The 19,287-nt window shown below is 38.5% G+C and overlaps 1 protein-coding gene across 1 annotated transcript in view; it reads right to left on the bottom strand.

Annotated features, from left to right (window-relative positions):
• LOC101845243 (calcium-transporting ATPase type 2C member 1) overlaps positions 1-19,083 on the bottom strand; it is a gene marked incomplete in the record, with an annotated part of 41,982 nt that extends 22,899 nt beyond the window's left edge. Inside the window, 14 exon segments of the mRNA XM_035970037.1 lie at positions 842-946; positions 2,730-2,819; positions 3,350-3,454; positions 4,588-4,685; positions 5,121-5,245; positions 5,838-5,980; positions 7,832-7,900; positions 8,568-8,723; positions 10,099-10,207; positions 10,866-10,927; positions 12,136-12,171; positions 12,768-12,857; positions 13,369-13,577; positions 18,441-19,083. Coding sequence (XP_035825930.1) covers positions 842-946; positions 2,730-2,819; positions 3,350-3,454; positions 4,588-4,685; positions 5,121-5,245; positions 5,838-5,980; positions 7,832-7,900; positions 8,568-8,723; positions 10,099-10,207; positions 10,866-10,927; positions 12,136-12,171; positions 12,768-12,857; positions 13,369-13,554 — 1,374 coding nt within the window.
• Positions 19,084-19,287: the final 204 nt, after the last annotated feature.

Raw genomic sequence — 19,287 nt, 5'->3', positions numbered from 1 at the left:
ACAAAAAAAGCCAAAAGCATTTTCCAAGCAGCCAAACTCTTTAAAGTACAAAACAGTACAAAAGAAACGTGTCAATTTAAAATAACCACCAAACTGGCAGTGCTAACTCATTAAATAAAAGCAAGCGAAAATCACTTTAAAGCATGTTTGGCTACACATGTACATATGTACTTGTCTCAGCTGGTTATTCACAGACCACTGTCAAGCAGACCTTGCATCTATTTTGTCACTTTTAAGGACAAGCGGGCTAACTCAGATTTCGGGGGTCTACAGAAATCTTGACCTACATCAAAAGTGGGCATTGCCCTACCTATAGGAGAAGTTTGGTTTCATTGGAGTGTAATTTGTTTGGTTAGAGCGAAAAACTCTCCTTGTCTTTAAAAGAAACTGAACAAGGGCCAAAAACTTTTACCTTCGATTTTCTCAAAACAGCATTTTTCGGGATAGCCCCCTTGTGCATAAAAGCGACCATTTGCAGTAGTAAAGCCCCAGTTCTGCTGCTTTATTTTCAATTGTGATCTTTGGTATTCAACATTCGCCAAATTCAACAGCCGTGTCAGCAGGGTTGGCAAAAGAGGTCAATGAAAAGACCCATTTGTTAAAGAGAATACACAAAACAGAACAGGCTAAGTTTCCCTCTTTTCAACCTTAGTTTTACAAAATCTCAGTGCCAATTGAAAATTTGGTAGTTTAGGCACCTTTATCAGCATGACGGTATAATAATAATATGTCCAAAATCTGTAATTACAAGAAAAATCAGACAAAATAGGCAGCCTTCATTATTCTAAATTGTGTCAAAGGGGGCCTAAGACATTTAGAATGGCTAGCTGTGAGTACAAACCTCGTCTATCTCCGGGTGACACTTGACGGCCATCATCTTCGTCTCGCTGGTGAAGGGCCACTCCTGCACACGCACGTAGAGCTTGCGAAGGTCGTGCAGGTTCATCTGGTAAGGACAGAGATAACAACACAACTTTGAACAGGAAAGTAAGGCTGGCACCAGGCTCTGTGGTCTTTTCTTAACCCTTCCAGCCCCAAACGCGTATATTTTCAGCAGCGCTTGTACCTGCCACAGTCCCAAGAGCGTACATTCTCAATTTCGGAGGGTACCGAATTTGTACATTTTTTTAAATCAGCGAACCTAATTAAACTTTAATTTTCATAATTTTTGTTCATTTACCTTTAAACATTATATGTTATTATCTAAACCTCATTACAAAAACACTACATCACTTTTTAGAATGTATGCCTCTTTTTCTGAAAAACTGCTGTATTGGCTGGGACTGGGATTAGGGAGTGCACAAACATGGCTGGGGCTGGAAGGGTTAAAATGTAGATGTTTTCACATCCCCATCGACATAATATAGATCATTTAGGAGGCTGGCTTCAACCCCGTCTGACAGGGAACATCCCGGACAGAGATGGACACAACGTCCCCATAAAAAGCCCGAGATACTGGATAAAAATTTTCCCTACTCAGGAATTGAGCTCGGGTCTCCTGTGTGTGCAACAGCGAAGTGTCTAACCACTTTACCACAGTGATCAGTCTTATCTTCTTTCTCAGTTTACCCTGACCCCAATTACTCTCAACACACCCACTTTGGCAAGCGGTGTAATGGTTAGACTCTCTATCGTTGTTTGCAAAAGACGCGAGTTTGACTCCAGTGTGGGGAATTGTATTTTACTGGGCATCCCTGCCTGTCTGCTGTGATGGTGTATCTCACTCTGCCCAAATTTTCCTTGATGGGCAAGGAGGAAGCAGCATGTTGTCTAAATTATGTCAGTGAGGGAGTAAAACATCTATAATTAACAATCTGCTCAGACACACCATTATCATAAAGAAAAATTTGACAGAACCATTAAGAAAGCCAGCAAGATCTCTGGATACGAATTTACTCAAACAGATGAAATGTATAACACAAGTATTTTTTTTAAAGCATTATAAACAACCTATCACATCCCCTTTCCATGCAAATTGTAAGATCACGCAGCGGCAGATATGTACCTCTAAAAACAAAGAAAAAAAGATATAAAAGAAGTTTTTTAACATCCAGCATAAGGTTATAGTCTGAATAAGCATCAATGTGTATTGCTCTTTTGGGTATGTGTCTAATATAACTCAAAAGGTCTTGTAATTACATTCCTGCATGTTGTTGAATGATGCACCTGATGTGATGTGTACATTTTGTCAGCTTTGCTTCTCTTTTCCTATTGAATTTTAATGAGAGTAATATATAATTTAAATTCTTATGTATACCTGCATGTGTTCTTACTGTTCTCTACAGCCAAGAAAAATTTCCCTCGGGATTAATAAAGTATTATCTTATCTTATCTTATCAAAATGAAAAACTGGAGCACACAGCATTAGGAACACACTGTGGTTTTACCTTTGCAGATATGGTGGATTTACCTTCCCAAATGTAGTGAATTTACCTTAGCAGACAAGGTAGATTTTCTTCGGAAAGATACATTAAAATCTTCATTGTAAGGCATTGGATATGCCATTGAACACAATGGGCATACCTTTGCAGACAAACTAACTAGATTTACCTCTGCAGACACAGACAAGACTCACCTCTGCAAACACACAAAAGACTCACTTAGGCAGACAAACTAACTAGATTTACCTCTGCAAACACACACAAGACTCACCTTTGCAAACACACACAAGACTCACCTCTGCAGACAAACTCACTAGATTTACCTCTGCAGACACACAGAAGACTCACCTTTGCAGCAGCAGCGAGAAGAGCTCCCTCTGTGGGCTGTCCCATCAGGCCGTCATCTGTGATGTCAGCGTTGTTGCACACACATCCAACCTGCAACAACATGGGAGATGGTGCGTTACAACAAGTGTCCTAGACACCAGGACCCACTGCTTCAATTCTTCTTCTTCTTCTTCTTCTTCTTTGTCTTCTTCGTCTTCTTCGTCTTCTTCTTTTTCTTCTTCTTCTTCTTCTTCTTCTTCTTCTTCTTCTTCGTCTTCTTCTTCTTCTTCTTCTTCTTCTTCTTCTTCTTCTTCTTCTACTTCTTCTTCTTCTTCTTCTTTTACCTCCTCCTCTTCCTCTTCTGTACCAAAGCGCATATGCACACACTCACACACATGTTCATATACATTCAAATATAAACTCATATACACATACACATATAAACATACACATACACACTCTTACATATACACATGCATACACATACACTCACAAACATACATTCACACACACAATACACACACAGATACACACACACACATACACACACACGCACACAATACACTACACACACACACACAAACAACACACAATACACACACACACACACACAATACACACACATACAAACTCCATCTTACCTCCACCACCTTCCGCACAGACCTCAAGGCGTCATCGTGATCATAAAACTCTGGAGTCCGACTGATCTTCACTTGACCATCCGCCTTGTAGCCCACACCGGTCAGCTGGTCAGAATCAAGAAAAAAAAAAAGAAGTTCAATCAAACCTGCTCTTTTTTCGTTTTAGTAAGAGTTTTACGGCACTTGCAACACAATAAGGTCATATAAGTGCCGAAGATTAGAGGTGTTACGAGAGTTTTTTGTTAGTTTTAGTAGAGGTTTTACGGCGCTCGCAACTGCATAAGGTCATATGAGCACGAAAAAGAAGGAGGGGAGATAAGGGCGATAGATATTTGATAGGAAAGAAAAACCTGCTCTAACAACCACCTAGCCAAAACAATCAGACAATCGCCGGTACAAATGACCACATTCCACTTTTCCCCCTTACTTTTTTTTTTCTATATGTGTCACGACATGGTGGAATCAGGCGCTCATCAATTTTTTAGGCATGTAGAGTTATTGTGGTATCATCTTAAATCTTGTTCATTTGTTTTGCTTTCGAAAGCTGGAAAAAATACCCATGTATCTTGGATACAAGTCGAAATATTGGCGATTGAAGGAGGTGAGGGGGGTCGCCTGGTTTCAGAGAAAAAGGCCGTCAAGGTTTAGTTTATTCCTCAGATTGAGAGTCCATGGAAACTGAAAATTTACTTCTTTTTTTTTTGCCTTTAATAAACATTTTAAAGTAAAATCCACACAGAAATATTTTCTATAATGGAAATCTTTGATTACAAATGTCTTAGTATTCTGCCTTGGACAGCAGGGGAGCATTCCTATATTGAAAAGCCATTAATTTTGTTAAATATATCATCATGTTCATCTGAAACTGGTGTCAAATGAAAGGGAATTTTGTCCTCTTTTCAACTGAACCAAAATCCCAAAGTATGAAATGTGTAGCTTGTGGACTAAATTGTCAGGATTCATCATATAAATGGAGCAGAGCTCCCAAATGATTCCTGTCTGGCATGTGGCACAAGTCCTGACGACCTGCAAAACGCACTGTATGAGTGCCCGCTTAGGGAGAACAATGCGAGACCGGACCTGAATGTACTCTGGACGAGGCCACACGAGGTTGCCTCCTACCTGTCTGCCTGTGGCGAGGCCAGCCAGAGGAAGGAAAGGAGGGAAGGAAGCAGAGGGGTGGGGGTGGAAACATAGAAAATAATCTAACGTTCGTTTCAGAGCAGACAGACACACACCTCTGCATGTTGGTGATCCGAGGTGTAGATCTGTGTAACAGTCATCTCATTCCTGGTGAGGGTTCCCGTCTTGTCACAGCAGATCACATCCACGCAACCTGTGTGTGTGTATGTGTGCCATGGGAGTAATCAAGTAGGAATTAAAAAATAATCACAATAACAACAACAAAAACATTTGCGATTTCGAATAAGCTTAGCAACTGATTTTGGAGCCACATAAAACAGATTATAATTTGTCTTGTTCACCGCCAAGAGTTGAAATGAGTTTTAATAAAATGTGGGAAAAGTGAACATCTAAATTTTTAACTCAAAATTTACAAAACATAATAATATTGTCTCATACATCTTGTTTCAAGATCATTTCTATATGTAGTACAACAGGCCAAAGGGCTAGAACCCAGATGGCCGCCAGATCGAAAAAGTAAAGTAAAAGTATATGAAGTGCAAAATCTGGACAATTCTAAAAATATTTCCGGATTCATCTAGAAAATCAACACCTGTTTCCTACAATAAAGCACTATACAACAACACACCCAGGGTTTCCACCACAGGCAGCTTCTTGATGATGGCCTTCCTCTTGGCCATCCGCATCACTCCGATAGCCAAGGTCACGGTCACCACGATGGGGAGACCCTCAGGGATGGCAGCAACGGCCAGGCTGAGGATTCATTTTCATGACGCAGTTAGAATTAATATTATAAACAAAAAATAATATATAAAAATACCACTTTAACCAGGCTTGCTTACTTTCAAAATGTTTTTCTACAAGGTTATAACTTGAAATTTTCTTATCACTGTTCCTGTTTTTGAATAAAGCTTATCAGGGGAAACTTCCAATTTTGTTATTACTGTTACCGTTTTTGGTTTTTTTATTATATTCTTTTTTTAAACCCTGCAGTTAATTAGTGAGTGTGCCACATCATGTCAAAGTTAACCCTGGAACCAAAACAATTCAGGCAAGCAGAATGGCAAGCAGCAAAGTGTTTTACTGCAGAAAGGTCAGAGAAGCACATCCAACTACTGAAAAAAGCGAAGAAGAAAAAGAAGAACAAGAACACAGACAAGAGCAAGAGCAAGAACAAGAACAAGAAGAACACAAACAAGAGCAAGAGCAAGAGCAAGAACAAGAAGAACACAAACAAGAGCAAGAAGAAGAAGAAGAAGAAGAAGAAGAAGAAGAAGAAGAAGAACAACAACAACAACAACAGAACAAAAAGTGCCACCAGATGGGCTGGGACATGGTCCCTCACCTGACACCAATGGTAAACATGTCTAGAATCTTCCGCCCTTGTATCCACCCTATGATGATTATGATCCCAATGACCAGGAAGGAGTAGAAGGACAGCTGCTTGCCCAGGGTGTCCATGCTCTTCTGGAGCGGAGTCTTTGGAGCCTGCCGGACAAACCAGTTTGAGTTTGAGTAAACAGATGCATATCCACACAATAACGGCCATATAGTGCAAGTAAGAAGCAAAACAGATAGACAGAAACAACAGAGGGAAAGCACTTAAATTTGAGTAAAAAGAAGCACAGGTGGAACACATCCTAATTTTTTTTGTTTGTTTTAGTAACAGTCTTACGGCATTCGCAACACAGTAAGGTCATATAAGTGCCGAAGAGAGTAACAAACACAAAAAAGAAAGAGGAGAGATAAAGACAATAGATGTTTGATAGGAAAGAAAGAGCAAACCGCACCAGAGGACAATTGAGTTTGAGTTTAGTTCTAGCAGAGGTTCTACTGCGCTCGCAACTGCATAGAGTCATATAAGTGCCGAAGATTAGAGGTGTTACAAGAGAGAAACAAACACAAAATAGAAAGAGGGGAGACAAGGACGATAGATTGTTTGATAGGAAAGAAGAAGCAAACCGCACCAGAGGACAACCAAGTTTGAGTTTGAGTAAACAGAAGCACATCCACACAATGACGGCATATAGTACAAGGGAGAAGCAAGACAGATCGCGACCTCAAGGCTTTCTTGTCGCATCTCCATTTTTTTTAACATTGAAAATGTGACTTCTTCATAAGCTCACTCTTTGTTATGAACTGTTTTCACTGTTTAAAAAAATGGAGATATGATAAGAAAGCACAGAAACAACATAGGGAAAGCATTTCAGTTTGAGTAAAAAGAAGCACATGTGGAACACATCCTTCAGCACTGCAAGACACAAAGGGCCCGGAAACAGGAAACGTGGCCAACCACATTGAAACTACAAGACAAGCGGTATGGACCGACAGAAGGAGAATTGGGCAGGACGGCCCAGTATATAATAGATGCTAGACTTCAAGTGTGATGTGAGCGAGAAGAAGAAGAAGAAGAAGAGGAGGAGGAGGAGGAGAAGAAGAAGAAAAAGAAGAAGAAAAAGAAGAAGAAGAAGAACGATGACACAATAACAGTCATGTTGCGCAGGGAAGAAGCAAGACAGATAGACAGTAAAAACAGTGGGAAAGAAAAGACGTAGGACCTACCAGTCGCAACCTCAGTGCTTTCTTGTCTTATCTTCAAGTTTTTAACAGTGAAAATATGACACCTTCTTAAGCTCATTCTTTGTTACGAACTCTCTTCACTGTTATTAAAAATGGAGATAGGACAAGAAAGCACTGGGGTCGTGCAGAGGCGCCCTCCAACCACTCGCCCGGATAACAGAGAATAACTACATAAAACGTTGGTATCTCATCTTTGAACAAATAATAAATAATAATACATAAATAGCATTTGTACAGCACATATCAACAATCAACAGCAAGCTCTATGCGCTTTGCAATCTACAATAGGACTTGCCTGCTCTAGTCCCTTTACGTTCTAAATTAGGACTTATCAGTGATGTCCTCCAGCCAACCACTCTACTATAACCATATATTCATTTATTATTACGATGCAAGTATGTCTGAAGACAGAAAATGCTAATATATCTTTGGACCAGGTTGACTAATACATCTTGTATTTTTCAAAAGTGCAACATCAAGAGAGACAAGGAAACAGAGAGAGAGAGAGAGAGAAAGAGAGAGAGAGAGTGAGACAGAGAGAGAGAGAGAGAGAGAGAGAGAGAGAGAGAGAGAGAGAGAGAGAGAGAGAGAGAGAGAGAGAGCAGAGAGAGACCAGAGAGAGAAAGAGAAAGAGAGATAGAGAAACAGTGAGAGAGAGACAGAGAGAAACAGGGGGAGAGAGAGAGAGAAAGAGAGAGAGAGAAAATAATGATCCCATTCACCAGCGCTCCCGATATTTCCCATGAACTTGTTACTCACCTCCTCTGCCTGCATCATCTTGAAGATTTCACCAAACTCTGAGTCGTGCCCCGTGCCAATCACGATACCCTGAGGGGTGAAGACAGGGGAAGACACTCTCAGTGTAAAGACAACATTAAATTCTCTTCTTTTCTCTCCCGAAATATTCCTTTGACAATGTAAACTTGCTTCACACTCTCAACCCCTTGTCTCCTCAAATCCAACATTTATCTCAGATATCTTCTTTGTATAGACTATATCTATCTTTAGAAACACTAGAGAAGTCTTGTAAAATCTTTTTGTGATTAAAAAAGAACAATATAAAACAACTGATAAAGAGCTCAGTCAAATGAACTAATCAACACCCCAGAAAATGGGAACACTGTATTCCCAGATATGCAGAAAACAATCCTTTTAACTCTTGTCACATATTTCCCAACATAAAGACTTGACTGATGAACAAAACAGTAGGTAGTGCAAAGTCCTTCACCATCCAACAATGTATTGACTTGTAAATATTGTCCTACCTTTTCCTTGGAATTTTTAAATACTCAATAGAGGGACTGCAATGACAATTTTTCATAATTTTAGAAGCATGCTAACATCTAATTACAATACAGAGAGCTCTTTCACAGAGAGATGCCGAAATTTAAGCACAGTATGACCCCTCATTCAAATTCCTGCCGGTTTACATCAAAGGGGAATTCTTACGAAACTTAAGAGTGAAAGGAAATTCCAGACTTGGAACGTTGCCCACCTTGCCAATGCCACACCGGACCAGCGTGCCCATGAAGGCGATGTTTTTGCGACCACTCAGATTGGTCACCAGGGGGCTGGGCTGAGAGTCGATGCATTTGGAGACCGGCTCTATCTCGCCGGTGAAGCTGGACTCGTCGATGCTCAGTCCTGAAGCCTGAGTAGACGACAGAACAAAAGATTAAAGACACCGCTACTTTGCCGCAGCTAACACACAGCCAGGGAGCACCTAAAAGAATTGTACAACTTTACGGAATTTTTAAAAAAAATAGTAATTCCAAAATAAAAACTAGCATAGGCTTCCATTAAAATGCTTTACCAAAAAAAAACCCATTAAACTGCTTTACAAAAAAAAAAAAAAAAAACATTATAATGCAGTACAAAAAACAACAACTATTATTGCTGTCAGAGTAAAAATTATCAATTTAAATTGACCAGGCTTTACAGGGTGATTTTTTAAGAAGTTTTCAAAATCACTCTTTCTTCGACAGCAAGAATATCCAAAGTAATTGAAGCTCTGAGGGTAAAGCTAGCAATCAAAGAAGCAATAACCTAAAATGAACAAGATAGAAACCTACGATAAAATAACTAATAATAATTATAATACAGTTAATTAAAAATATAGAGTATCCAAGTCTAAGGAGGGCTCAAGGGTTACATATTTCTTTTGCCAAATATAATTAAAAGACAGTTGAGTCATTAACTGTAACTTACTTTGACACAGCTGGTGCTTCAAGCAGATATTTTGACGGAGAATGAAAAGGAAGGCGAACATAAAGAGAGCAATTTTAACAACTTTTTACCCTGAATCTCTCATCATTGTGCACATCACTATCTTAGTCTTATAGCAAAGGAGCATTAATGTTGTCTCAGGGGTGACTCTGTATTCTAAAATTTCACACAAATACAGTCTAACCTGTTCCAACGGCCACACCTGTCCAAGACAATCACCTGAACAAAAAACCACTTCCCACTACCCCCCTTGCGTTTTTTAAAAATACTTTAACGACATTGCCCAAGATGTCCACCTGTCTTAGACGCCATATGTGGAGCAGCGTGGTGGAATCAGGCTCTCGTCAAAATAATCAAAGTGAAGAAACTTGCATTTTTTCCGCAGTTTTGTGAATTTTTATCAAATTTTTGTTTTTTGATTCAACACCTTTCATGCCCATTAAAGAACTCATTTCTGTGTGGATTTTTCTGCTCAAAAAACATAAATTTTCAGTTACCACGAACTCTTAATCTAAGGAAATAACTAACCTTTGACTGCCATTTTCTCACTAATTTTACCTCTGAAAACAGGTGACCCCCACCTCCTTCTTTCGCAAATATTTTGACTTGTATTCAAGATAACTTGATATTTTTTTTATCCAAATAAAGACAAGTGAACAAGCTTTAAAATGACACCAATAACTTTCCATGCCCAAAAACTGACGAGAGCCTGATTCCACCACGCTGCCTCACATATATCTTTCTCCTCGACAACAGGTGGTCATTATAGACAATTTGAACAGAACAACATTCTGACCCACCTCAAAGAGGCGGACATCTGCAGGAACTCTGTCCCCGATGCTGATGTGAATTATGTCCCCTGGCACTAAGTCCTGGGCCAGGAAAGTCGACAAATGCCCATCCCGGACGCTGAAACAGATGGGAGAGAAAAAAATATATATATTTCCAGTGACTAAATTACCTTAAATAAAATAAGAACACGGATATCCAATTTTTAAAAAGCAAAAAAAAAAAAAAGAAAACTTTGAAACTAGTTTGAAAGATGCATAAAAAACTTTCTGCAACAACACTTCCAAAAGAAGTTTCTCAAATATTATATTCCTCTCACCGAAAACAGCATAGCGAAACTATTTTGGATTTGTTTGTTTTTTGGGGGGGTTTTTTGCTTGTTTGTTTATTGTTGTTTTAGGTTGGGTTGGGTTTTTTCCTTGTTTTTTTTTTTTTGCTGTTGTTTTTTTTTGGAGGGGGGGGCTGCACTTCTTAATCAGACACTAAAACAAGAGTTAAAAATAGAAATGTCTATTTACCATGCATATAAAGAAAAAAACAACAATCCATCAAAATGTACACAGAATACTCTATAAAACTCCTAAAGGCATTCCATGTGAATCATTACTTTTTTTCAATACATAAATCTTCAGCACATATTCTTATTCCCTATTTTCCTTTCTGGAAGAAAATTTCTATTTTAAAAAAGCGCGAACGCATTACAAAACCCTCCCTTATGCTACATAACAACATCAAGAATCGGCTCAACAAAGTGGCGTAACTCCCAACACGTACTTACCAGTGACACTTGGGCGGGACAAGCTTGGTGAGAGCTTCCAGTGACTTCTCTGATCTGTACTCCTAGACAAAAATAAGAGATAGCATTTGTAAAGCGCATACTCCCGCTCAACAGCAAGCTCTTTGCACTTTATAATCTATATTATTACCCAAGCAGACCCAATAGCATTTTTAAACAATCTCAACTTCCTAGGAAGCATACAGTACACTGCAAGCTGCCGTTTATTGGCGTTAAAGCACTCACATACTGACAAGATCTTTCGCTGTACCCATTCCCACCTGGGTGAAGTAAGGATAATTCGTGTAAAGTGCCTTTCCCAAGGACACAACGTCAGGCCTGCGGCTCAAATCCCCAAATCTGCAACCTTTCGATTACAAGTTCAGTAACCAAACACTAAATTACAGAAGGTTACACAAACATTCAAAACAAAAAAACACATAAGTTTAATCTTCATCAGCTACTCATTTCTTATGACAACATTCAAAGTCCCCTCCTTTCCCCACACACACGTAAGTTATTGATTAGCCCCTCCCATTGATCGCTTCCCCTAACAATGAAATTTAATGATCGCTCTAGCATGCACACTCATAAATTAAGTTATTTGAAATATATATATAGATTTATGACCATACTGTCTCCAACAAAGCTGGATATAGAAAGAAAAAACTTTCAAAGAGACAAGGGGCAAAAATAGCTCGCACAGGGTCCTTGCAAGCCTTTGACAACTCCAAACATTAAAGGGAAATGGAAGATGACGGCTTGGCAAATGTAACCAATACACCATACCAAGAGGTTTCTGCGATTATCAAGCCAACAGAATACTTGAACAGGTAAAATATAGAAAGGGGATAACATATGTCCCAATCCAAGCTTAAGTGCACAGTAGACTACCTTTTAATGAAATAATTTTGATAAAAGAAAGCAAACTTACACAGAATCGGAGCATACACAAAAAAGAAGAAGAAAAAAGCAAATCTGAAGACATTGACTGATCTAACCCTCTCTTCAAGATACGAAACAAAATGGAGAAGTAAATCAAATAAACGCATGTTTTTTTTTACAAAAATATTATATCTACCTAAAAAAAAAAAAAAACTCAACTATAGGGAGCACCTACACAAAAATAACATTCACACTGACTCAAGGAGTAATCAAAATGTTCCCTAGCTTGCTAGTCAAAAATGCCAGGAAACATGCCACACAATAATTACTTTAAAAAAAATTCTACTTATAAAAATATTTTAATGGAAAAAGAAAAAAAAGCACTTACTTGAACAAAGGCAACAGTGACCACAATGATGATAGCCTGCAAAACAAGACAAAGTATAAGTATATACTTCTACAACCATTTTCATCTCTCAGTGTCCAATAGGTAAAATATCTAAGTAGCAAAACATAATATAGATATATAGAAAAATACTGCAAAAAGCCAAGACTCTTCCAGCCCCTCGCACATGTGAATTATACTCTCTGCTGCAAGACATTGATATCGAGCCCTGATCTTATCCAGATGGTAACATTAACAGAATTTTTTTTTTCACAAACTGAAATTCTTTCACCACCTATCATAATAGGCATCTGCATATATGGATAAATATCTATTCAAGTCGGCCAAAAAAGCATATTATATCTGGACACTTACAATTATTGACACATAAGGACTTTTATTATATTTACTGCCAGAGACTGTACCAGAAAATAACATCATGATATATAAGATGAACCTGACCATGCACTGGCAAATAATACAATGAAATACTTCAACACAGAATCAGAAATAATACTTTGTTAAGAAATATAAAATAATGACCTAATCTCCTGAAGGAAGTCCACGTCAATCTCATCGACTACTTCAAATCTTTTTTTAAAAAAGCTCATCCTTTCTCAAACTTGTGAACTCACCACTGTGATGCTGATGGCATCATCAAACTGCTTCATGAACAGACTCACAGCAGCAGACGCCAGCAACAGAAGAATCAAAGGGTTGTTGAACTAAAGGGGAAAAAAAGAATTCATCGAGTCATGGAGTTTTTAACAGATAAAAGAAAAAAACAATCAATATATGAAATGATTGAACATGATGTTTTTAGTTGAACACCTTCATCGACACAAATTTGACAGTTAAAGAGGCAAGATGTTTTGACATTGGCCAACATAGGCTATAATGGCAGAATGCTAGCAGAGAGAGGAAGATTACGGTCACTTTTAGGTGCCACAAGTAAACACTAATGTGAGCAAGACATAAAGCATACTTTCATACATTACCACATACGCCGTTGAAAACAACTGAGGAAAACTGTAATACGAGATAATTAATAACCGAAATATAAACTTAAAAGATTCATGCATATCTATCATGAAATTCGACATTTTATTAAAGGCCTATGGCATCTTCTGTATTCTACAACTCATAAATTTAAATGTCACTCAGAGGTATGACATTAACATGTCAATGACCCAGTCCACACAATTCATGGTATATTCACGGATAACATATGAATACCTGATCAAGATATTTCTTCCATAAAGGTTCCTCCTTGGTTATGTCAAAGTTATTTGGCCCGTGTACCAAAAGACGACGCCTGGCCTCATCACTACGAAGACCATGATCCAGATCCGTGCGGCACATGTCCTGCACTTCCCGCACTGTCATGGCAGACGCTTCGCTCGACTTGAGCTGAGACATCATGGCAACCAAACGCCACCAACAGTCTGGAAACACGAGATAGAGTCATCAGCATCAAAACTTGTGAAGTGAAAAAAGTTTCAAAAGTTAGCAATGCAACAACTAGCATTGTACAACTTAGTATTGTATCATGAAGAGCACAATTTGCTCACAAAGACTCGAACTGCAAAAATAATAAGTGAGGAAGGGTGGTGAAATCTTCCATGTCTATTATAGAAAATATTTCTGTGTGGATTGTACTAAAAACGTCATATAAAGGCATAAAAAATGTACAGTACACTGTCTGTTTCCACTGACTCTCAAGCTAAGGAAATGACTAAACTTTGGAGGCCATTTTCTCGCTAATTTTACCTCAGAGACCAGGCGACCCCCACCGCCTTCAATCGTATCTCAACTTGTATTCATAATAAATGGATTTTTTTCATCGAAAGTAAGACTAACGAAAAAGCTTTTTGATGATACCAATAACTCCACATGCCCGAAAATTGACGAGCACCTGATTCCACCGCGTCGTGACACATCACATTTAAAGTTGGTTTTCATGGGACTGGGGTTAAATGTCAGATCTAAACTTAGATTATAAAATCTCCCTAAAGAGGAGTATTATAAACTCAACAAAGGGTATAGTATGTGAAATGGTATAGGAGCCATTGCCAAAACGTGGGGAAAAACACACACATCTCACAATAGAGTGCATAAAATGTGATGCATTAGTATTTATTCCTCCCAAACTTATACACATGTCAAATATAGGATGTAGAACCTGCATTAGCAGTTTCAGACCCCCCCATGTCAGCTTTATAATCTTGCATTTGTAAATTTTGTGCCAAAAATGTCCGTTTTTTAGTGATTCCTGGAGTGTCATTTTGAGCACACCAATGCAAACTTCCAAGAATGTCAAAAATTTAGTATTTTTGGGTGTTTTTTTTTAACCTGTGCTTTGATTCTATGCTATTTGTGATCGAGAAAGGTTCACTTGCTCAAGAAATCGGTTTATTTGTTTGCAAATAAACGAATATTTCGGATCACTTGTGCGTCAGGGGTGTCGTCACGGACTAGGTGTTTCAGAAAACACCCATTATTTTTCAGTAGAATCACCACAGCTGGTTAAATTTTTTTGCTTTTCGTCGTTTATTCAATAGTTCAAAAGCCGCGATGCGCGAAAGGAACATCGGGTTCCTAGATCTACGATTTCGGTCGGCTGTTTAACATTCGCCGTTAATGGCGTCACTTTGCGACGTACCGGAAGTCCGAATTTTAGCCTACTTTTGTTTTGAACGGATCATCAACAGTGCCCGGATATAATTGTTTTCTTGAGTGACTTTCCCTTACCCGCTTCCCCAGAACAGCGGGAGCAACGGGGTAAAGGGAAAAACGAAAGTAATCATTGCCGTCACCCTCCGGTTACGCACAAGAATCTTGCATTGAATGTGACGTACTCGACTGTTTTGCGTGTTTTTAGGCTACCCTATTGAATATTTTAGTGAAATTGTGGTGTTTACATTGGATTCCTGGAACAAGAGAGTGATATGTGAACAAACTTCGAGAGATGGATCATTTCTGTGGTTATAGATTTAGCTTTTGTGCTTAGTGATGACGTTTGGGGTGTCGTCATGCAGCCATTCAAGACTGACCGACGTACTAGAAATTACATTGTCCAAGAGCAAACATTATTTAAGTCATGTGTGCTCTTTTTACTCAAACAAATAGACAAACATGTCCTTGTTTATCTGTCTAACTCAAAAGTACACATTTGTTCTTTGTTGGCATGATATGCCTTTTTCCAATACATTGTGTCATTGTGTCATCATTGTTATGTACAAGTAATATTTTTCATAATTGCTAATATCAATAAGTTTTCAACATATATTTCATACATATGCAAGATTCATTTAGAAACAAAATACGCCTTTATTGATCTGTGTGATCTCATAGTGCAAATTTGTTCTTTGTAGGCATGATTTTACCTTTTCCCAGTATGTTTTGTCATCACTGTTATGTACGAGTACTCTTTGTCATAATAAGCAACGTAATTGTGATTGTCTACTGTCTTTGATATGACCTGGTATCTCTTTCAAAGCAAAAGAAACCTCCCTTGGGTTTTTTTATTCTTAAAGTGCGCTTTTCTCTCTGGAGACAAGACTTTTGTCTTTTCCTGTACATTGTGTCATCATTGTTATGTACAAGTCATGTTTGTCATCACTGTTATGTACAGGTCAGCTCAATTGATTTTGTGCTTTTGCCTCATTTTAGTTTAAAAATTGTTTTACACATGTGTTCTTCTGGTACTGAGGCTTTGATAACTGTATTTGTACAGCCTTTCACTATTGTGATGTGTTGTCAATGATAATGTCCAATGTGTATCCTTTCTTGTACATAACAATGATGACATGTTCTGTGCACTGCGTTATTGTTACAAAGCTTGTCATTCATATTACCATTATGAATGGAGTTCATAGTGTACGAAGTCTATGTTTACTAAACAAATGGAATTTAAAGTCCATAATTGGCCTTGCTGCTTATATATCTGTTTTTGTCATCACTGTTACATACAAGAAATACAGTAGTTGCCAAACCAATAGACCCATATCTCCAAAACAGTACGTCTCCTTGCTCTGATACTCTAGGAATATGAGCACTAAATGTCAATCTGTGACTGACAGAAAAGAGAGTCAAATTGGTAAGAAAATTTTTTTTGCACCACTGAGTCTCAAGAGAGTCTCACGTTTTGGCAATTGCTCATAGAGGTTCAACATCAATATCTATCAATACTACAAGATTGTTTAAGGTGGAATCTCCAAGTTTAACGCCCATCTCCGAAAGGAACAAACCAAATAGATTCATGAAGAGTGCCCTTCCCAAGGCTTCGACATAACGTCGGACCCAGCTACGGTTCAAATCCTCGAACCCCCAACCTCACAATTACCAGTCTGTTAGCCTAGCCTCTGGGCTACAGCACCACTAATCATATGGAAATTTTTACGAGAAATAGCATCTCTATCTTAAGATCTAGGACTTGATCTTTAAGATGCAGGAACCATCACCACCCACGGCCCTTTTTCTTCAACTCACAGACTACTAACAACACTGCATCAGTAGACCCCAGACAGTATAATATAAAAGAAACCTTGAACCTGGACCCCTGTTTCCCTTTCTTTACTGTTTTAACACTCTTTACCGACTGTTAACAGAATTCGGCGGTTGCACCTCTTGATCCATTGCTTTTTTTTTATGAGTTACAAGATTAAAAGTATAGGATGTGTATTTTTTTAAACCTAGCACAGTATTTTGCAATTTTACACTGTACTTAAAATCACCCAGCCTCTAAATGAAAATTAATTTGTGAGACAGCACATTGAAATCAGGCGCTCGTCAAAATCATGAAATAGAAGAAGAAAATGGCATTTTCCACTGGTTAGGCAATTTTTATAGAATTTTTGTTTTTTGGCTTAATTAAAACACTTTGCCCCCACGGGATGCAGTGTGAGTATAGCATGTACCGCGTTTGTATCCTGATCCGTGGGGAAAAGTGTTGCGCGCTCTACGGGCTGCATGGGTGGAAAGTGTTACAATACCTTTTTATTATGTCTATTTAAAAACACATTTCAGTGTGGGATTTACTATCAAGAACGTTGATCAAAGGCACATATATATATAAATATATATAATAATGCAAATTTGCAGTTTTCAAGGACTCTCAAGGTTTGGAAGTTACCAAACTTTGGAAGCCATTTTCTCGCTATTTTTACCTCTGAAACCAGGTGACCCCTACCTCCTTCAATAAGTGTTAGAGTCTGAATTAACCTCCCGTGGCTATTCGGACTCAAACTTCAATATAAGGCATGCTGGAATTGATCATGTCTTTCATTGATTTCAGCATGACTTACTTATTTGTCGATGATTGTCCAAACTGACTCTTCTGCTGTCATTTTAATATTGTTTTAAATTTAATTTGCATTTTATTTATCCCCCAAATATTACAATTTTTATGACTTTACCAACACTTTGAGGTGATACCCCTGCTTCAAACTGTCGAAGGATTGTTACTTGTCTAACACATGAAAGTATTGCTTTACCCTGATTTAATTTGAATGTCATGTAAAGTATGCTGTTGGAAAAGCTTTTCCTTTAGACCACTGTTACTTTGTTTGAATGACGGACCTTTGTTCCTTTTGGAAGGGTCGTAACTTTTTTCTTTTTAATTTTTAATTGGACTTCCAACTGGTCAATGATTTTGTCTTTCTCGTCAAATTACTGGGTTCATACTACCTATTGATAGATAACCCTGTCTTGTTCTGAAACTTTGATTTTCAATTTTTTAATGCTTTCAGCTCAGATTGCTGTCCCTGTTTGCTTTTGTTGTGTAGTACTTCAGATTTTGCAACTGTTGTTCACTTTTGACGTCACAGTTATACTTTTCTTAATTTATGTCGAAAGTTTTGGCCAGATCATAAAAACCAAAGAAGGCCAAGGTCGAATTTCCTGTCTGCTTAACATCCAGTAGCCTACATCTACACCCGATGATTACGCACGCACATTGGAGTTTGAGTCTGAATAGCCACGGTGGGCTATTCAAATTTCAGACTCGAGTCCGAATAGATGTCTATAATAGAAACAAAAGTAGGACGCATGATATTCAATATGTCAAGGATAATCTGTTTTCCCCTCATTCTAAAACACAACTTAAAAAATAAAGAAAAATAATTTCATAATGAAAATCATCATAATTCACAAACTTGACAAGTCAAACGTCTACTCCGATATATCTAGATCTAGATCTAGAAGTTCAACAATGAAAGTTCTAAAACACCACTAAATTGCCTGAAGCTGGGGTTAAATTAGGATTTCAACTCCTGGCAGTCAGGGAGTTAAAAACTGACACACCTTACCTTACTAAACTAAGACTTGGCCGTGAAAAGCACCGAGTGCGTCGCAGGTCGCAGTCAGTCAGAGTCGGCGGGGGTGTGTGTTGATGTTGTTTTGTTTTAACCGTTGTAAAAGTGTGGGCCTCCTCCAACGTTTTTTCTCAAGGTTGACCTCACATGAAGAAATTACAAGGAAAGCTCAGTTCATTTTAAATTTGGTTTCATCGACCATGATCCAGCTTCTGAACAAGTGTTTCACTAGTGAAGATTGTTGGAGTTTTATTGTTGGCTGACTTGGATGTTGGCATGAAGCTGCTTTCGATTTCTAAACTAAAAGAGTTCCATTTCCGGTTTCTAATTGAAAGAGGAAGTTTTGTCTGAGACAACGATTTTCACCACTTAGGTGTATAATCAAAGGGGAACAACCGCACCGGACAGGCATAGACCAGAAGTAGCCTGTATCCTGTACTGTATAATTTTAATCATAAAACTGAAAACTACGGGGTTTTATTTACCATTTGATTGGTAACTATTGTCTTGCCTACGAGGCATCTTTGGAATATACCTACTGCAACTGTATCTAGCCGAAATACGACGACTACATGTGCATTCATGGTTTTCTCTCTCTCTCTCTCTCTCTCTCTCTCTCTCTCTCTCTCTCTCTCTCTCTCTCTCTCTCTCTCTCCCTCCCTCTCTCTCTCTCTCTTTCTCTCTCTCTCTCTCTTTCTTTTTTTTCTCTCTCTCTATCTCTCCCCCCCCTCCTCTCTCCCTCCCTCTCTCTCTCTCTCTCTCTCTCTCTCTCTCTCTCTCTCTCTCTCTCTCTCTCTCTCTCTCTCTCTCTCTCTCTCTCTCTCTCTCCCCCCCTCTCTCT

The sequence above is a fragment of the Aplysia californica genome, unplaced genomic scaffold (assembly GCF_000002075.1).
Source record: "Aplysia californica isolate F4 #8 unplaced genomic scaffold, AplCal3.0 scaffold00212, whole genome shotgun sequence".
NCBI classification, from domain to species: Eukaryota; Metazoa; Mollusca; class Gastropoda; order Aplysiida; family Aplysiidae; genus Aplysia; species Aplysia californica.
The sequence above is the reverse complement of the archived record's forward strand: the minus strand, read 5'-3'. Positions and strand labels throughout refer to the sequence as shown.